Source organism: Sitophilus oryzae, unplaced genomic scaffold (assembly GCF_002938485.1).
Source record: "Sitophilus oryzae breed Bouriz unplaced genomic scaffold, Soryzae_2.0 scaffold_1576_pilon_pilon, whole genome shotgun sequence".
NCBI lineage: Eukaryota > Metazoa > Arthropoda > Insecta > Coleoptera > Curculionidae > Sitophilus > Sitophilus oryzae.
Window position 1 is genome coordinate 8,449,760 of NW_022146254.1, and position 20,368 is coordinate 8,470,127.

The 20,368-nt window shown below is 33.6% G+C and overlaps 1 protein-coding gene across 3 annotated transcripts in view; it reads right to left on the bottom strand.

The window, feature by feature from the left end:
- Nucleotides 1–20,368, bottom strand: part of LOC115879250 (integrin beta-nu-like) — a 49,290-nt gene that overhangs the window by 28,212 nt on the left and 710 nt on the right. For all 3 annotated transcript variants that reach the window (XM_030895957.1, XM_030895958.1, XM_030895959.1), the window contains exons 2-5: nucleotides 14,368–14,533; nucleotides 11,763–11,894; nucleotides 9,035–9,234; nucleotides 4,195–4,485 (exon numbers count right to left, since the gene is read on the bottom strand). In XM_030895957.1, coding sequence (XP_030751817.1) covers nucleotides 4,195–4,485; nucleotides 9,035–9,234; nucleotides 11,763–11,894; nucleotides 14,368–14,533 — 789 coding nt within the window. The remainder of the gene's footprint in view (nucleotides 1–4,194; nucleotides 4,486–9,034; nucleotides 9,235–11,762; nucleotides 11,895–14,367; nucleotides 14,534–20,368) is intronic.

Consider the following 20,368-nt stretch of genomic DNA (forward strand, 5'->3'; position numbering starts at 1 on the left):
TACAACATAATTTTGGCCAACTTTTAGTTCTTAATACCCTCTGTGCGCCGTCGGCGCCTGCAAAAGCAGAAATAAATAAATTTTCGTTCCGGTAAAAGCGAGAACGCCGATGAACGCTGGTTGACGGCGGCTACCTGCTTTCACTGTGAACTAGCCGATTCGATAACACGCTTTAATTTTTCAAGGTAATAAGCGCGAGGCGGCGCGGCGCTACTATATACCCATATACAGGATGTCCCAGAAATAAGTGCAAGTATTTTAACTTAACTAGTAGTATAGTTCAACTCCTGAAACACGCCTATGAAGTTTTTTTCTAAATTTTTTTTTTTGAAAATTCGGAATCTTTTTAAAAAAAATTTGGAAAATTTTTGGATTTTTTTTTAGTTTTTATTTAAAAAAAAATAATTTCTTGATAATATGGTAACATAGGTAGTAGATTAAATTTACAAGAAAGAAAATCCAGAAAAGATCCAGTGGTTCTCAAAATTTTAGCAAAAAATCATTTTTTTTGGAAATTTTCAAAGTAAAATAACTCCGTTATTTTGGACTTATTTGAAAAACGATAAAGAGAAAATATGTTTCTTTTATCAAGATCTACCACCCCTTAAAATACTTGCACTTATTGCTGGGATACCCTGTTTATAACAATACACGTGATGCATATACGCAAAGTTGCGAACGATGTCAAGAATAGGTACCCAGATTGGCGCCGACTACCGGTAAGCGGCAAACCTGCTTGCACTGTGTTCGCACACATAGGTGAGACAAAATTAATATTGAACATTGGTTACATTTAAAAGCAAGTTGCACCTTTAGTTTTAAATGGAACACCTAATATATTACTCCGGTATTCAATGGAGAATTCTTCAAAACAGTATTAAGTATCAGTATCTTCAAAACACTATTAAAGTTGCCTGTCCCTCAGACAAAGATTTTCATAGATTTTATCATTTGTAGGATTTTGTCGATTTTGCGCCATTAGATCTTTTTTATTTGATAAAATCTAGGTGGTGGTGATATACCTTTTGTGAATATAACAAAAAATTAAGTATGTAGAGTAAAATACTTAAAGGGGATAAAACAATAGAACGATTAAAACATATTTTAATTATTACAGAATTAGAATTAGATATAAAAGTATAATTATGTGACAAAAATTAGCCAGATAAAATTAAATGCTCAAAATGCTTCCTTTCCTGTTTACTGCATAAAATGATTCTCTTTTCAAAAGATCTTTTCATGTTAAAAGTGATATGTGGAATTCTATTCAGAAAAGCAGCCACAATCATATCTCTTATGTTGTCGACAATAGTTTTTCGAGTTTTGTAAACACTGAATTTAACATATCCCCATAAAAAAGTCCAGACCAGAAAATTAAGAGCATTAAAGTATTCTATTAATTGGTAAATGCACACTGTTAGTTGAAATGAGCAGCGATTTGCAAAGAGACGATATTTAGCAGCACACCTTATGGCAGGTAAGCCTCTCACACACAAGTAACACACTTGGCCTAAAAAAATCATATTTTAGATGCTCTTGGCGACAAATGAGCGCAGTGATTTCAAAGCCGCAATCGCAACCTGTGATTGCCTCTCATAGGAAACTGAGACTGCAATTTCTTCTATTTGCAAGTTTCAATTTATAGTCGTAGCGGTAGAACCCAAATACACGAAAAACGTTTCAAATAATGATAGAAGCAAACCACTTGGTATAGGTGGTATATACACATAAACAATCGATTTGACCCGCAGCACCTTATTGCAAGTGGAGGCAAATTCAAAATGGCGGCGTTTTTTTAGAATTACTGTTTTTTTTTGCTTTTTTTAATCGATTAAATTAATAAGTGTATTTTGAATTCAAATGCTAATAATAATAGGATCAATATTACACTAAGTATATAAAATTCAAAATGGCGGAATTTAGTTCTGTATTAATTAGTAATTGCGAGCTAGTTTTCTATCACCTACGCGCGAAATATAAGTTTTGGTTGAAATCAAAAATTTATTACAAGCAGCAGCGCACCAAGAAAGTAATTGTGAGAAGACCCCCTTCCGTCCCCCCTTCCGTCCCCCTAGCGCCACCCCTTCCGTCCCCCCCTACCGTCCCTCTTCCGTCCCTCTACCGCCCCCTTCCGTCCCCCCGTCCCGTCCCCCTTTCCCCACCTGCCCCCCAAACAAAAAAAATCCGAAGAAAAAATATTAAATTTCTGAAAAATCTGAAATTTCTAAAGATCCATCTGCGTTGCGCCGCGCCGCTGGATGTTGAGTGGACCGGAATTTACTAGGCTTATGACTGAATTTAACATCGGAGACGAAATTGAGGCTAGCAACTTAGAACATCACGAACAATACGATGCGTATCAAAGCAAGCTTGTACATACAGAAGTGTCAAGCTCTTAAAGAAAGTTTTGTACAGTTTGGTAATCCTTTTGAAGAACAAGAAACAGCACTTATTGCAATTGATACGAGAGTTATTGTTGATCAGGAATGGCGTAAAATCTTTATATAGTGCCGAAAAAGAAGGCTTAAAGATGTACGATACTTTTGTAAAAGAAGGAATTATAGAAAAAACTGTTCCATTGTATGAAAAAATTAAAAAAATTTCTTTGTCAATTTTTGCATCCAAAAATACGATAAAAAAATCTCAAGTGAATTGTACAATCCAGACACTCAAACTGGACTATCAGCTATTTTCAAGATTATTTATTGCAAGCCTTTCCTGTGAACTGGATTTAAATGTGTTCTTTCAGCATGAAAACCAACAATGACCAACATCTCTGTCTCAAAATGGAGAATTACGCCGGGGGCACACAAAAAAGTGACCTCAGCAATATTCTTGAAGGTACATAATTAATTACGCGTATTAAGTTTAAGTTTTACATATCCATATGTTTTTTCTGTTGTAGAACTGGTACCAAGCGATACTGATCCAGAATCATGCGAGGGTATTGTTTACGATGGTGCAGCTGTTGTACACTTTGTCATTCCCCGTTATAGCAAAACATTTCAAGAATATTTTGAACTGGAGCTTAAATCTTATATTGAAAAGATGCCGCAAAATTGGGAGCATTGCGCATTGAAATTGTTTGGGATCAATATGTAATTGATAGCGTTAAAAATACTGTCCGTGAAGAACGAGGACATCGAATTCGCCGCCAAGTAACCGGCCTTACTAGATTTCCACCAAACTGGCCAGATTTCTTAAAAAAACCCATTAAACAAAATTGATCTCTTCATTTTTTTAGCAAAATTCCGGACGATGTCGTCAAAGTTCTTGCTAGCTTCACTGTTCAGATGTACAATCCACTTAGCACTGCAACCAACACTGACACCACAGAAAAGAATTATTTTGTTCTCAAAACAAGCCAATTCATTTGATACCTCCGACTTCTGCAGCACTCTCGTATCAACATATCCTAAGGGCTGCTTACCAAGCTGGTCAAGTCTGGGGCCGTTCTTACGATATGGATGACGCAACGCCATCACCTAAGAGATGTGGCTGGGTTGAAACGAATTCAAAGTGGACTCCTCTATGGTCTGTTCTTCCAAATGTATGGCAGGCATGCCAAGAGCTAGCTTAATGCTCCTGTAAAACTGGATGTAGCAGTAGTCGGTGTAAATGCAAAAGAAGTGGTCTTCCATGTACACTGCGATGCAGTTCCTGCAAAGACATGTGCACCCACAGTGTAATTCAAAGTTGGTATTATTAAATATTTTTATATTTTTCCGAGCTAGACTAACAAAAAGTTTCGGAGTAGACTTATTCTTTTTAATTTTTTATTCTAGTTTAGAAGATTCCGAAGACTAAATAATGGTATCCGGCGCCATTGTGTAAAAAATTATGCCATTTTATTTATTTTTCTTAAAAACGCTGTACTTTTAATAAATTATAAAAGTTAAAATTGCTGTTCTATTAATTTCAACCCCATTAGTCTCATAAGAATTAAGTTAAACTGCGCCATTTTGAAAAATTCCGCCATTTTGAATCTGCCTCCACTCCTGATAAGGTGCTGCGGGCCAAATCAACCTACTATATGTAAGTAAACTTTCTGCCAAGCGGTTTTATTCTATCATGATTTGAAACGTTTTTTGGTCTACCCCTACGACTATTAGGCAACCAATATTACTATAGTTGCGAGTTGCGATTTTACTGCGATTTGCGATTTTGCTTTAATAATAAAATAAGAGCTCTTACTTTTTTCTTTCTGAGCAAATAGCGTATTTCGTCCAGAGAGGGATAATCGTACTGCAAAGGTGCCGTGTGTTCGCCATTATAGTCTATCATACAGGTTCCATTATTCCTTAATGTGGCGCCCACTAGGATACCATCTCCAGCAGTATGAAGAAGACCATCGGTAGAGAGTACCACGAGTTTATAAGATTCTTGAGTCCAACCGAATTTTTCACCACACACTAGAATTTGATATATCGCTTCTAGTGCTCCCTCCGGACCATCTAAATTCATAGATATTTGACTTTCGCGGACCTAAAAATAAGATTTCTGATATTAATAACTGTAGAACACCAACTTTAATATACTACGAAGCAGGCTTTTTAAACTTACAGTTTATGGCATTTTTTCTTAAATTCAAATTATACAGGGTGGTCCGAACTGTATTCTGGAAACATCGGCAGCATATTCTGCAGATAAAAATAAGTAAAAAACTCCGTATAAATATATGTCCTAAAATGCTTAGTTTCGGAGATACAGGGTGTAGAAGTTTAATTTTTATTTCGATTTTTTCCAAATAATTTCTGAAGTAACGTCGATATATGGATGAAAATTGGTGTCTGGTAGTTTTTTGACATGAGAAATTTGATTTTGATGTCATTATGACTTCTATTTGTAGAGGGCGCCACCTACATGTGTTTTAACTGTTTTGAAGAGTAATAACTTTTATATAGTCCGTACCTGGTATAGAACTACTGAGTGAAAAAATATACAGTTTCGTAATTTCTTACGTAAAAAATGTCGCTTGATAAAAATCGTTACGAGCAACCCTTCTCGAGATATTTATAATGGAAATAGTCAATACCTACATTTCATTATTGACAAAAAATAAATATGTTGAGTAGTATAGATAGTTATTTGACAGAAATGATAAATTTGGAAATTTTTTATTTTTTTAAATTAATCATAAAATTTTCTTCGAAAAAATGATGATTGATGATGATTTGACACAAAAACATTTCAAATTTATGATTTCAGTCTATTAACAATTTAGTCAGCATAACATAATGTTTGTGTCATATGTCAAAAATGACAGGCTTTAGAAAAAAAGCAGAAAACACAAACTCATTAGGTACCTATGTGATTATCTACAACTTTTATCTGAAAACTTTTTGTCTAAAATACCATATGATTTAATAAAAACGGTATCTATCTCCAGTAGTTTCCGAGATACCCATAGAGAACATCGTAGGAAACTCATCCTGTATAGTATTTAGAAAATAACTATTATTTTTATTTGACTAGATTAATTTGATTAATAAGACTCGATTAATTTAATTTAAAATAAATTTGATCAGATTTTTTTTTCGTATATTCTACTACCAGAAAACCAAAATTATATGATAACGCACTTTTCAACGAAGTTGAAGGAATATATAGAGTATCTATCACAATACTTAATAGAATTACTACAATTAGAAGAAAAACAAAAGGAAAAAATACCCAAATACCTTCACCTACTACTCATCTACAAAATAATAAGTTCGATTTCAAATATCTCAAAAACTATTACTCGTAGCGATTATTATCAAGAGACCTTTATTACGTTAAAAACATTGTAAATGTATATTTTTTTACTTAGTAGTTTTATACAGGTACGGACGAAAAGTTATTACTCTTCAAACCAGTTAAAAATATGTAGGTGGGGCCCTCTACAAATAGGAGTCATATTGACATCAAAATCAAATTTCTCATATCAAAAAACTCCCAGACATCAAATTTCATCCAAATATTGACGTTACTTCAGAAGATATTTGGAAAAAATCGAAATAAAAATGACTTCTACACCCTGTATCTCCGAAACTAAGCATTTTAGGACATACATTTATAAGAACTTCTTTACTTATTTTTATCTACAGAATATGCTGCCGAAGTTTCCAGAATACAGTTCGGACCACCCTGTAGATTAAAGTAAAACATTTTTTTTGAATTAAGCCCTTCAGGTAAAGCAATATAATTATTGTAGTTATTGACATTAGGGATGTTCATGCGGACCAAGTAAAAATGGTAAGAAATTAGATAGATTCCGATATTAACTTTTACCCTTGTTTATATATTCTTAAAGTTGTTCAACCGACTAGACGAAATGTGCTGCCAACTGGAGGATAAATCGTGAACCTTTCGGGGCGGAGTCAAAAATATCGATTATTTTCGTTATTTTCCTCAGAGTAATGTAATAATATAGCCCCGGGTTTCTGCGAACTTTAATAATGATCAGCTGATTAAGAAATTTAAACGAAACTTTTATTTTATTGTAAATTGTGTATTATTTTTACCTGTTATTTTAAGAATTCTAAACCGTATTAACAAAGAAATTATTATTTCGATATGTTGGTACATTATTTATAATTTATGATAATGCTAATTGCTGTTAATTAATATTTAAAAAAAAAGTTACATACCTATTTTAATTTGATTTAATGCAGGTTTATAAAAGAATCATTTCATTCTTAGATTATTTTATTCTAAATTGAGTGCTTTACGAATTTTACGATATATTTTTTTGAAAACATAAACCTTTTTATATTTTTGATGCCAACTAATTGGTATGGTATTATTGGTATGGGAATTAGCCAAGAAAGTAAAGTATTGGCTATAACTTGTAATTTTTCAAAAAAAAAAACATATTATACCTATATCGCTGAAAAGCTTAAAGAATGGCGCCTTTTATGAAGTCATGGTCAACTAGGATTTCCATTTAAAAAACATAATGTTTGTGTCATATGTCAAAAATGACAGGCTTTAGAAAAAAAGCAGAAAACACAAACTCATTAGGTCTCTATGTGATTATCTACAACTTTTATCTGAAAACTTTTTGTCTAAAATACCATATGATCGAATAAAAACGGCGTCATAGCCATCGTTGACGCCGTTTTTATTCGATCATACGGTAGATTATAATGGAATTAGAGACAAGTTTTAAAATAGCCAAAATTTGTGTTTTTCGAAATATCTAGTAAGCCTTGAACTTCTCCGAAAAATCCGAAAGGCGCGTGACCCCACAAAAAAAATCCGAATAACCCCACAAAACTGCAATTCTTTCCCCATTTAACCGACTCTCTATCTCCAGTAGTTTCCGAGATACCCATAGAGAACATCGTAGAAAACTCATCCTGTATAGTATTTAGAAACTAACTATTATTTTTATTTGTCTAGATTAATTTGATTAATAAGACTCGATTAATTTAATTTAAAATAAATTTGATCAGATTTTTTTTCGTATATTCTACTACCAGAAAACCAAAATTATATGATAACGCACTTTTCAACGAAGTTGAAGGAATATATAGAGTATCTATCACAATACTTAATAGAATTACTACAATTAGAAGAAAAACAAAAAGAAAAAATACCCAAATACCTTCACCTACTACTCATCTACAAAATAAACGAATATAATTTCTTATAAAAACACTACACAACTACTTCTTGTATTTTACACTGAAAAAATTATAAACTTACTAATTAATCAAACAAAAAGAAAAAATAACCAAATTATCCCTTCACCTACTACTTAACTACAAAATAAATGAACTATAAAAACACTACTAAACTATTTCTGATATTCTAAACTCTACACTAAACATTATAATTAAACTTAATAAAATTAATCTAATTTTACACTACAACCACTACAACCATAAAGAAATAAGAACATTTTTTAAAACTAGAAGAAACAGAACTTCGATACGTGCGACCAGTATAATAGATCAAGCGGACAAAGAATATAAAATACTTTAAAAATGTGCATTCAGAAAGAAAAAATATCTCGAAAATTATCTAAACAAACATTTTTTTTTTCTTATCAGTGAAAAGCATCGGCCTCGTCGGCCTTGCGGAATTTGTCGGGTATTTACAATGGTCGAATTGTATAATTACCAGCTCTTATAGCATATCTAATAGACAAAAAGTATCTGGTCGATTAGTAACCAATTGGCACGGTCCGAAAAATATCGATTTTTATTTTCTCTGTTTTTATTGGTCGCTTCAAAACTCAGAGTAACAAAAAATATTTTTCTGTAGCAAAAGACTGTGAAACACGCCCCGCCATCTGGTGCTTTACATCCATAAACGTCTTAGGTTGAGCTACTTTAAAAATTCATATACAAGGCTTTTACGCAGAGGTAAATGAAGTATGCATAGCAAAAATTGAAAACAATACTACCTGAAATAGCAGATGCTAGCAGAATCCACCTTCTGAGACGAGTTTTGATAAATCAGCTTAAAAAAAATTACGCATCCTAAGGGTTCATTTATTTATTTATTTAAAGACTAATGGATGCCATACAGGTCTAAGATCCAAAATTATGGTACCTCAGTTTACAATAGTGTACAAATAGTGAAATAGTGCACAAATATGTACAAATATATACAATATTTATGGAAACAATATGCTCGTTTCAAGGCTTTTATTCAATTTTATACCTAAAGCACTGGATATTCTACTTACTGCTTTAAAGAATTTTTCAGGACTGCGGGTAAAGTTTAATGTATGCTTAAATAAATAGCTGGGTTTGCAGAATCCAAGCTCAATCCTGCAAGGATTTTCTCAATATTAATTTTCAAAAAGACCCTGTAGCTCAGAAACGAAAAGGCCTTTGAAAATTTTGTTTAAGGCAACTTCCGTTTGACAAAAAAGTGGGACTGGCTTGTGCAAACCGTACCCTTCTATCTTTACTGATAACGGAGATGCCGTATGATATCAACCAAAATGGGACACCCTGTACATTTCGAGGCTTCTGAGACTTATTTACTCAACTTTCTTATTTATTCAATTTTATAAAGCATTTGATATTCTACTTACTGCTTCAGAGAATTTATCAGAACTGTGAGTAAAGTTTAATATATGCTTAAATAAATAGTTAGGATTGCATATTTCCATTTCCCATTTGCAAGGATTTATTAAATTTTCCATATCTGTTAGAGCAAAAGGCATTCCGGGTTTATCCAAGAATGATCCAAACGCCAATTTGTAGTTTTTTGTTAAGTTTTGCAGACTTTTACCTAGAATCAAATGTATTAATATATTACTATCTATGCGATACAGAAATAATGTTTTTTATTACTACTTTTTTCAGAATTATCAAGATATAAGTTTGAATATGAGAAATTTAGGATTTAAAGTTATATTATTAAAATTTACTACTAATTTTATAAGAATATAGTCAACAAAAAGTATCGATAAAATAAATTAACACAAAGTGTGCCTTTCAACTATCTATACAGCCCTGCAATAATTCGTCGAGATCCAATCATAAAAAACTTAGAGAATTCGTTTAGGTGCAGTCAAACTGTGTACATTAGTGCATAATATAGGGTGCTACAAATTCGAGGTACGAGCATTGGTATATCTCGGAAACCGTAATAGATACGAAGATAGTTAAATTGGGGCAAAGTTGCTCCTTGGGATGTTCATCAAGATGCCATCGAAAAAGCTTTAAAAATTTCAAGGATTGCTGACTTTTTTGAAAAAAAAACGGATTTTTTTGAAAATCAATTTTATTTTTTCTTACTATAGATACGTCGTTACTTTTTAGAAAATCAAATAACTAATTGCACATTCTCATAGCCACTTTATTAGGGCTATCTGATAGTATTTTTTATATTTTCGTTGTCAAGAATGTGCTTGTAATATTTATCATCAAATGTTGGTATATTGGAGTTAAAAATTAAATTAAAATCCATATCCATACATATATAAAAGCTCAAAGAGTTTTTTTGTTACATCCATCCCGCTGTAACCGCTTCGCCATTCTTGATTCTTTTTTTAAATGTAAGGTATGTATGTCTAGATTTGTTATGAAGTATTTTTATATTGTTTAATGGCTATTTCTTTGTGTTAAACGACTAAATATTAAAACATACCTGAAAAATACCTACACACAATACCTCCAGAAATAAATTATGTCATTGTCAGTGGTGTGACAGTTAGATTATATATCAGGTTTTTAGATATTTTAGGGGTCAGTTCATACCGCCAGCTTTAGATATATAAATATTAGCACAAAGGTTCGTTTAAATTACATTAGTGATTAGTGAATTAGCTACGTAAAGCGATTTTAGGAAATTCATCCTCTTGGAGTGTAAAATTATGTCGAAAAATCTGTTTAATGAAAATTCCATACTATCTGGTCTAGAAGAATGAAATTCTACAGAATTAGAAGAGATTTTTGAAATTCATCAACCAAATGGGTCAAACCTACTACTATTCGTGACCTCTGGATTATACACATAAAAATTTGCACAAAGGATAATTTAAAAGACATGAGTTAATTATTTGGACAAAGCGAATTTATGAAATTCATAGCCTTAGGTATTAGGATAGGAAATGAAAGTTTGCTGTACGCAAATGTAGGTATTACTATACCATCTAGAAGTATAAAATTTTATACAAGGGTATATTTATTGACATCAATAATATGAACAAAATATTTCTTCTTCAAATTATCCTTCTAGGAATAAAAAATAACGTATAAAGAGTGTATTAGTGCTCTTGAAAAATAAAAAAAAATCAGGGGAGCATATCAAGAAAAGCGACAATTGAAAACTTCAAATATTCAATTGAAAACTTTATATGTCAGAGCTACATATTTATTTTAGTAATACAGTTTATATGGGACGTAGAGGTAGGGTTCTATGTGGTTCTATCTAGAGAGGGTACATAATCATTTCACTATTTATGTTTTTCGAGAGATTTTCTTTTTTCAGATTTTGCAAAATTTCGACTTTGATTTTAGTCAAAAATAACAAAATCGATTTTTTGAAGGATATACAGGGCGAGTCTTAAATAAGAGCAATTATTTTTAGCAGTAGTATATTTTGACACCAGAAACACGATTATGAGTTTTTTAGCGAAATTTTTTATGGAAAATTTGAAATTTTTTGAAAAACTTTTTTTTAGTTTTTAGTTAAAAACCATAATTTCTTAATAATAGGGCAACATAGGTAGTAGAATAAATTTACCAGACACAAAAACCTGATGGGTTTCAAAACTTAAGCAAAAAATATATTTTTTTTAATTTTTAAAGTAAAATAACTCGATTATTATGGAATTATTTGAAAAACGGTAAAGAGAAAATATGTTTCTTTTATCGAGATCTACCAGCCCTGAAAATATTTCCACTTATTCAAGACTTCCAGAAAATCGACAATTGCTAACTTTTATATGAAACACGAGTAGCTCTAAAACTCTTAAAACATAGATTAAATAGTGCATTTGTAAGGCTCACTAGCTCTATCTATATAGAGTTAAACAATCATTTAAATCAATGCATGAACGATTCAAGGTGTAACGCGAACGTAGTCGCGGGAAAAAGCTAGTTGTTGATAAAAACTTCCTGTTGAATCTTACAATGAACTTACTGTCTATTACTATACTGACTATTATAACATTAAGAGGAAGGTAGTAGCAGACCTTCCTTTTAATGATATAAACAAGATGTAAACAACAAGAAAAAATTGGATCGCTTAAAAACTTCAGATTTGGCTTGAAAATGAAGTTTGCTGTCAATACTTTAATTAATTTAACTTACTAAATTCATGTCCTAAACTCCTAAAAGTCTCTATATGGTCTCTCATAGAATAACTTAAATCTGCCAAATAGTATAGTTCCAAAGGGTAGTTTCTTGCTGCTTGATATATAAAACTTATATTTACCGCCCGTTCTAAAATATTTAAATTTGGTTAATTGTATTCTATTAAAGCCTAGTTAGATTAAAATATCTTAAATTTGAAATTAATGCTTAGACATTTCTATAATACATATGTCTATATTTTATTTTTTATGTTTTATGAAATAATAGCTGACCAGCTTAAGATGTGACTTCCTAGCGAATAAATAGTTTTGTACGATATGCTTTTTAGAGTGCCATTTTTAATCCAAAAGCATTATATTCAACCCAATTTACAGATTTTATGGGGGGGGGGGGGGCACGGCTACATGGGCTAGGGTTTGTATCCGCCACTGGCTGTATAGATCTCATTAAAGGTGCGATTTTCTAGTGGCCCGCCGCCACTGGTTTATTTGCCGATTAAGTGATACATTACTTTTCATTGTTAAAGGTTTTAGCCACGTACGTTCATAAAAACGCACCAGTGTGCGGCGCCAGACGTCGCGTCGCTAGGAAATCGCACCTTTAATGAGATCTATACAGCGAAGATACAGTGGTACGATGAATATAGACGCGCGTTACAACACTTTTATCGAAACTAGTCGATAGTCGAAACGTTTCTTGAAACATTTCCCGAGACAATTCCAATAAAAATAAGAAAACGAACAACCAACCATGGCTTGTTTCAAGCTATTTTGATCTGTTTCGGAGTTTGAGGTCGAGACAAGCCAAAATTTCCCGCAATACAAGAAAAGCATTGAGTTTATTTCTGAAAGTTTATCGAGAAATGCTTCGCGAAATGTAAAGGGTATTTAACATACAATCGTGGCAAAAATATTTATGCATAAAATATATAGTTCCTCTCCACAAAGTATTCTGTTCCATGGTCGTCAAAAAATACCTACTACTCACACGATTTTAGAGAATATAAGCTAAACTTTTTATTAAAAGATAGTTTAAATATACCTATAAGCTCATATAAAATAAATTAGCAAAATAAATCATGCAATATATACATTTTTTGATAACCAGTAACAAAATCTATTTATTTTTATACGAGAGAAATATACAGTGGATCAGGAAATCGTTTCATAAAATAGAGATCCTACAATGAAAATTCTCTAAAATTGTATACAAATCTTGTATCCTGCAAGTTTACCGAAAAATGTGTTTTTTTCATTATAACTTGCATTTGTCTATATTCTAAAAGTGATTGATAATTTTCATTGCACTTAGTACCTTATGATCGAATAAAAACGGCGTCAGCGATGGCTATGAAATGAAGATCGCTGTCATTTTATATGTAAAACTAGCATGTACCAGCGACTTCGTTCGCGTCGAATTAATCATTTGTAATGGTGATGATAAAACAAAGTAAGAATTTCCATTAACATACAAACTGGATAAAATTTTCTCACATTTATGTCAGCATGAGAAAAAACAATATGGCGATATTATTATATAACTTGGTAATATTTGAGGGGTTCTCATTGGAATTTGACTTTCGAAAAATCCGTTTGCCTAAAATAAGCTTTTTACGTCAAGCAGGTTAAGCAGAATCGTGGTTAAGAAATTACCCAACTTTTTGGAACACACTGTATGATTTTCTAAAAAATTTCAAAATATGTAAAAAAAACAAATAAATTATGCTTGTCCAAGCGTTTTCCCGAAAGACTAACCGTTTTTTAAATAACAAATATTGTAATATTTGAGGGGCGTTTTCATCCTCTTGGAATTTGAGATTCGAGAAACCCCTCCTTATCGAACTCTCTGCACCCCACACTCAATCCGTTTGCCAAAAATCAGCATTAAACGTCAAGCAGTTTAAGCAGAATCGTGATTACTCAATGGTCATATTTTATGAAACACCCTGTATAAATTTATAAAAAATCTTAAAATATGTAAAACAACAAAATAAAATATACGTGTTTAAGAGTTTTTCCGAAAAACTCACCGGTTTTTAAATAAAAAATATTTAATATTTGAGGGATAGTTTCACCCCCTTAGAATTCGAGTTTCGAAAAATCTCTTCTTATCGAACCTCTACACCCTAAAGTCAATCTGTTTTCCAAAAATCAACTTTTTACGTCAAGCGCTTTAAGCAGGATGGTGATTAATCAATGACCAGATTTTTCGAAATACCCTGTAATATACTTTTAAAAAATCTTAAAATATGTAAAAGAACAAAATAAAATATACGTGTTTGAGCGTTTTTTCGGAAACTTGGCCGTTTTTTAAATCTTCTTCGTTCACCCTCTTGAAACTGGCATTTCGAAAAATCCCTTCTTATCGAACCTCTACACCCTAGAATCTGTATGCCAAAATTGAGCTTCTTAACGTTGAGTGGTTTGAGCAGGATCGTGATTAATCAGTATGTCAGTCACTTAAGGATTTTATATATTAGTATAGATTATATGGGAAATGTCATCGATAGTCATTTCCAAGCCAACCGGACGCCATTTTTTTTCGATCATACGGTATATTACTACTGATAATACAATTTTAAAACGTGTATCTGCAAGCTTACCGTTCCTTAAAAGAACTTTAATATTTCGTGGTGTAATCTGTGCACCGTTATCACTACTAGAGTTTTCTGCATTAATATTCTGCGTTTGAGTTTCGTTTTTATTATACTCGATAAATCCATTGCATTCTGGCAAACTGTCGACTAAATCACACTTGACACCTTCAAACTAAAACAAATTTTATTATTCTTATTACCAGTGAAAAAGCGATTATGAATAAAATTAGCTTGCATAAATAAGGTTTTTCTACGATCGTGCAAAAAGTAGCTATTTTTTACACAATCTACTGTAAAATGTCAATTTTTATACACTAGTGTAAAAAATAATTAATTTTTTACAATAGTGGAAAAGACACCTTGACATTATATTATTAATGACGAGTTTAACCAAAGATAAAAAATTTGTACCTTGATTTTGTTAATCCAAATATTGTTACTAAAGGCTGGTTTACATTGGTATTAATAGTAGTAGAGTTCACTAGCATACTTTTTTTCTAAAACACTCTACTTTGCCCACTTTGGTAGAGTAACTGTATACACGTATCCAGTAATTTGAAAAGATAGTTCAGTTTAAAGTGTGTGACAATGAACAAGCAGGTTAGGCAATGGAGATTCCTTTATCAGATCCTTTTACATTTTTTATGAAAGAATCCATTAAAGGAAACCTTTTAATATTTGGAACATAGACATCATTTAAACCAGAACCTGATTTTTTGACTTTTTTATTTTGTTAACTTCTTGATTATAAGTACACCTCAAATTTTTAATTTTTTGTTTTAATTCACCTAACCTAACCAAAATTTTCCTTTGATTTTACAATTTCTTCGTAGGTCGCTGATCTCATTGATCTATTTCTATAATTAGGGCGGCTGATATTCCATATACACTCGTAATCCTTGTGTTACTGCCACTAATTTCGTAGTTTCAGATTCCGTCCACTTCATTTTCTTTCATACGTAAGCAAAATTTACGGTTTTAATTAAGAAGTAAAAAAAGATCGGCAAGCACAAGAAACATCCAAACACTCACCTTACTAAAGCTAGTCTAGTGCCTGTTTACACTGGTATAGTAAACTAGCAAACCGGTAGAGTAGAGTAAGATGGTGATAGTGGGAGTAGGCTAGTAGAGTGTACTATTCCACACGTGCTATCCACTCTACTCGCCCTTGGACTATCTATAGTACTATAATGTAACTAGCAGAAACCGTTTACATTATTCTAGTAGTGGGATAGTACGCACTCTACCACCGTACTCTACTACTATTAATACCAATGTAAACCAGCCTTAATGCAAGCATATTTTGGTTAGTCGCCATAAAGTAGAGGTGAGAATTCTAGTTCCTTGGGAGGAACTAGTTCCTTAGTTCTAGTTCCTCCAGAGGAATAGTTCCTTGAACTAGGTCTTTAGATCACAATTGTTCCCGACTAACATCGACATCACCGTTGCTGGCTAATGGATTTCGTTTTCACTCAGAACTATTCACAGTATGATATGTATAATTTTTATAATGTCCGGGAAATATAACGAGACGTGTAACTGCGTAGTAATCAGAGTTTAAAAAACTATATCACAAATCTATTATACGAAAATTTTACGAAAAATTGCATTTTTTCTCACTTCAAGCTTTTTGTTTTTGTTTAAAAATTTAGAATATCTACTTCGTTTTATAAGAGATTTCGTAATTTTAGGGACCTAAAGTGAAACATTCCCATAAAATATTCAAAGAACAAATTAAAAATCAAAAACAGTATCCACAACAATTTTCTGTGGTAGTTACGCTGGATATGGCAATAGACAAGGTCGAATCCATCGTCGTCGCCTTGTATTATATTATATCTCGGATCTGCCAACTGAATAGATTCCCGTGAACTAGTCTTTTAATTAGTTCCTCTAGTTCCTCTCGGCCCTTTCGATCCGAGACAGGTAACATACGGCTGGCACTCTCCACTTCCGCCTAGCATCGGGCTAAGATCGCGCTGGCCGATCCGTACAAACTAATCTTTATGACAGGGGTTAATCACTGCGACCTTACAGATCTACTCTGTGTTCCCCTTTCTTGAGTTATAACGAGTTATGACTCAAGATACAGTCTCAAAGCTTTAACCAAAGACTGTATCTCAGACCAGGGCCGTATCTGGGGGGGGTGTTTTGGGGGTTCAAACCCCCCCCCGAAATTATGGCCTAAAATTTTTAAAAAGTAATGATCATTGAGTAAGTAAGAACGAAACAAAAAAAGAACAAGATGGATGAATATCTATGACTAAAGAATACAAGGACATGTAACGCCCATATACGTGCTGCAGCAGAATTTGTGACCTTAGACGCTAACTTTTTAGACATAACGAATGAATCATCAGCTGGTCATCAGCGGCAATTTTAGCGATTTTTAATAGTTGTTTGTGTGTAGTGAACTTTGTATAAACTTTATTACAATATTACAATGGTAATTTGTTCAGCTGTCAAGTGTAAAAGGCGCAATGATAAGAAAGAGCCAGAAGTTACGTTTTATAGGGAAATGAACAGTCCCCTACACCTTTTTAGCGTTTTATTTTATTGAATTCGATAATTATTTTTCTGATATTATATGTACTTGATATGTACTATACGTCGATACTAGTTATGTACCTTTTGTTAACATTTTAATACGTTTTTTTCGTAATTAATTAGTATGATACCACCCGATACTCCATAGGCGTAGTGAAAACACATGATACAAAGAATACATGGTATGATATTGCGCGGGTTGGTTACTACGTCACAGGTGATAAACGGCACCATTGGTCGGCAAGCTCTGCGCGCCAATTTCAAATTGTCAAAGAGATTGTGTCATCTGTGAAATTTGATTGTGTCAAAATGTGAAAATAATTTTTCAAATGTCAAGCTCGATGTCAAAACATAACTTTTGGGGTTATGTCCTAATTCTTCCCTATTTTATGTCTTTTTTTATTAGTGACAATTGAACAATATGGATATTTTTTTGTATGGCGTATGACGTCACAGGTGGTATGCGCAAACTTAACGAAATTGGAGCCGCTATCGATCATACCTTGTTTTCTTTGTACCATGGTGAAAACATATAATATCAAAAATATAAATATCCCTTCAAGCGGCAATGTTAAGTAAAATATGTGCTACGACACTGTTTGGAAGAATGGTCACAGTTTGGTTTCGGGTGCTATTTGTCCTTGTATTCTTTAATCATTGATGAATATACATTATACATCCTAACCTCACTTTTCCATTTTGAAAGCAAATGTCATTTTCAATTTTCGACTTTCAACATTCAAGTGTTTAAAACAGCAAAAGTTTGACAAGGACAAGATTTTGAATGTTGTGTGTTTTGCTGGTCATTAACGTGATTAACGTTTGTTATTGTTCTGCTATTAGACAAAGAAATCTTGGACTATGACACTTTAGCGGCAGAACTAGACTTGTGGCGGTAAAAATGGAAGCAGCTACCTGCAGTCGACCGACCTAAAAACGCCATCGAAACGATAATCGGATTGTAACCAGTGTATATTTCCAAATATATACATTTTATTAATGATCGTAGCAACTCTACCAGCGTCAACAGCTACACCAGAAAGGTCTTTTTAACCCTAATGCCGCAACCGCACATGCGGTATTCGGCGATCTCCGATCGGGGCTTCGCCGATTTCCTATGTGTGTGGATGAAGAAGTCGGAGTTCGGCGACCCGATCGGCGACGAGAACGAGCGCTCATCTCTATGTTGTTGCTATCAGAGCCCGCATGTGTGGATGGAAAGGCGAAGTCCGATCACGAGCGTTCGGTAGTTGACGAGCGCTGGGAGTTCGCTAAATGCCGCATGTGCGGTTGCGGCATAAGACGATTAAGGACTTCCTACGTAACTCTACAGGTCAGGAGCGATTGACAGGACTTCCTCTATTAAGCGTACATAGAGAAATAAATATCGATATCGAAGAGGTGGTCAATCGTTTTTCCAGGGAAAAGACCAGTTTATATCCTTTAAGATTAATAATTTTTATCTGTTACTTTTTTAAAATTTTATTTTCAATTAAGATTTGAGTGTAACCCAAAGCGATTTTTTTATTATGCTTTTTTCCTAGCAGCTTTTGTACCCCCCCCCCCTCCAAGTCAAACCCCCCCCGAAATCTTGGTCTAGATACGGCCCTGTCTCAGACGGCTCCACAGAGGCCAGCTCTCCAACTTTGACATTAGCTGTTCAAACAACAAACATCAAACCAAAGTTTATGACACGAACGGTTTGAAGACGGTTTGTACATTTACAATGCCTCCTATATGACAACGATTGCACTGCAGCAAAATGCACTCCAATCCCTCATCGGGCAAGGCGATCACGCGTGCCTTAAAGCTGGATACATATTCGTACAGTGCAAAAAGAGTATATGAAAATACGTTTCTGTTTTTCATTCTAGAAATTTTTCTAAACGTAGACACGCAGAAAAGCGGAAGTGTACCACCATTTTCATTTACTGAAAAATATTGTAAAATCTAGCTATATTTGAAAAGTAGTCGGCAATTGGAATTCGTAAACAGACGCGTTTTAGCTTACAGCGTGTTTTGATTGCTTTGGATAGGTATGTTTTGGTTTGTTGGTTCGTTTTTGTTTATTTTCTTTTCTTTTCGGTACGGTATTAACTACAGTCTAAATTACAGTATCTACTAGGTTAAGTTCATACCTACACAAGAAAAGTGTTCGTTAATAAATAAATACGTTTAGCAAGGTTTTCCGCGGCGCACTTCGGTACATTTTTTGTCCTGCTTTTGGAGTGGATTGTCTTTGAGTGAATCGGTGTCACATAGGAGGCATTGTAAATGTGCGACCGGCACGTCGCGGTCGCGTCGTCTCGACACACTCAGTGATAAAGTGTTCTGGCGTTTTCCCAGTTTCCCCACAGGATCTGCATTCGCCGTTGTTTCTCAGCTTCAATCTACTGAAATGTTCGTTAAGGAGACAGTGCCCTGTTAGAAACCACGTGACAAACCAAAGATTGTTTTTACTTAAATCAAGGATTTTTTTTTATTTTTCTCGGTTGTAAGTTCTCAGGAACTTATTCGAGTGTATTAGACCGTTGGAGGACACCCATTCCAGGTTACGGATGGATTCTTTCAAGTTCTTCAGTTCCGCTCTAAGTTGGTTTCCGCTTGGAAAGCAGAATGGTTCTGGTCCAGTTAGTGAAGTATTTGCTCTTTTTCTACCTAGATCGGTAAACTTTTTCCTTGCCTTCTATCGCTTGGTGAACGGGCACCCGCAGAATAGGACATTTATATACTGCAGTAAGGTGTTTCTCAAAGTTGTAAATTCTTGATATGTCATCCACTGGGAGTTGGCGGAGAGGAATTTTCTTATTGAGGGTGTTCCAAGCCCCTGACCTGGAAATTCTTCCAGTACTAAATCCATCAATGACCATTATAATCATTTTCGCATTGGCATTACTACCGACGACAATATGCAGTGGTGTTAAGTCTATAGGATGACCTCCATTGCTGCTATTGGGCATGTTCTCATAGCACCTGTGATGCAGATGCATACCAATCTCTGTACGTTGCACAGGTTTTGCCTTGCTGTATGTTGTTCTAGTTTTATGTACCAAGCAACTGCTCCGTAAGTAATCATGGGTCTTAATATTACGGTTATCAAAATGTATCCAGCGCAAAATGTTAGGGGCGCAGCCCCATCTATTTGATACCAGTCTTCTGGATATCATGAGAGCCTTTGTAGCTTTGCTGGTACTGTTTTTAATATGCCTGTTCCAGAGAAATTTACTGTCCAGTCCAAGGCTATTCCCAGATATTGGACTTCCTGTGACGGCAGTATTTTCTTTCCATCAAGATGGAAATTTATAATCTTATTTCAATTACTTTAGTGAATTGTTCAAACTGCGACATTTAAATTAAGATGAACGCAAAAAAAATTAAAAAAAGTAATATTTGTGTTATTGTTAGTGGTTAGGTTAGGAATAATGCTCATAGTGCTCAAGAAATATCAAAAGAGAGAGAA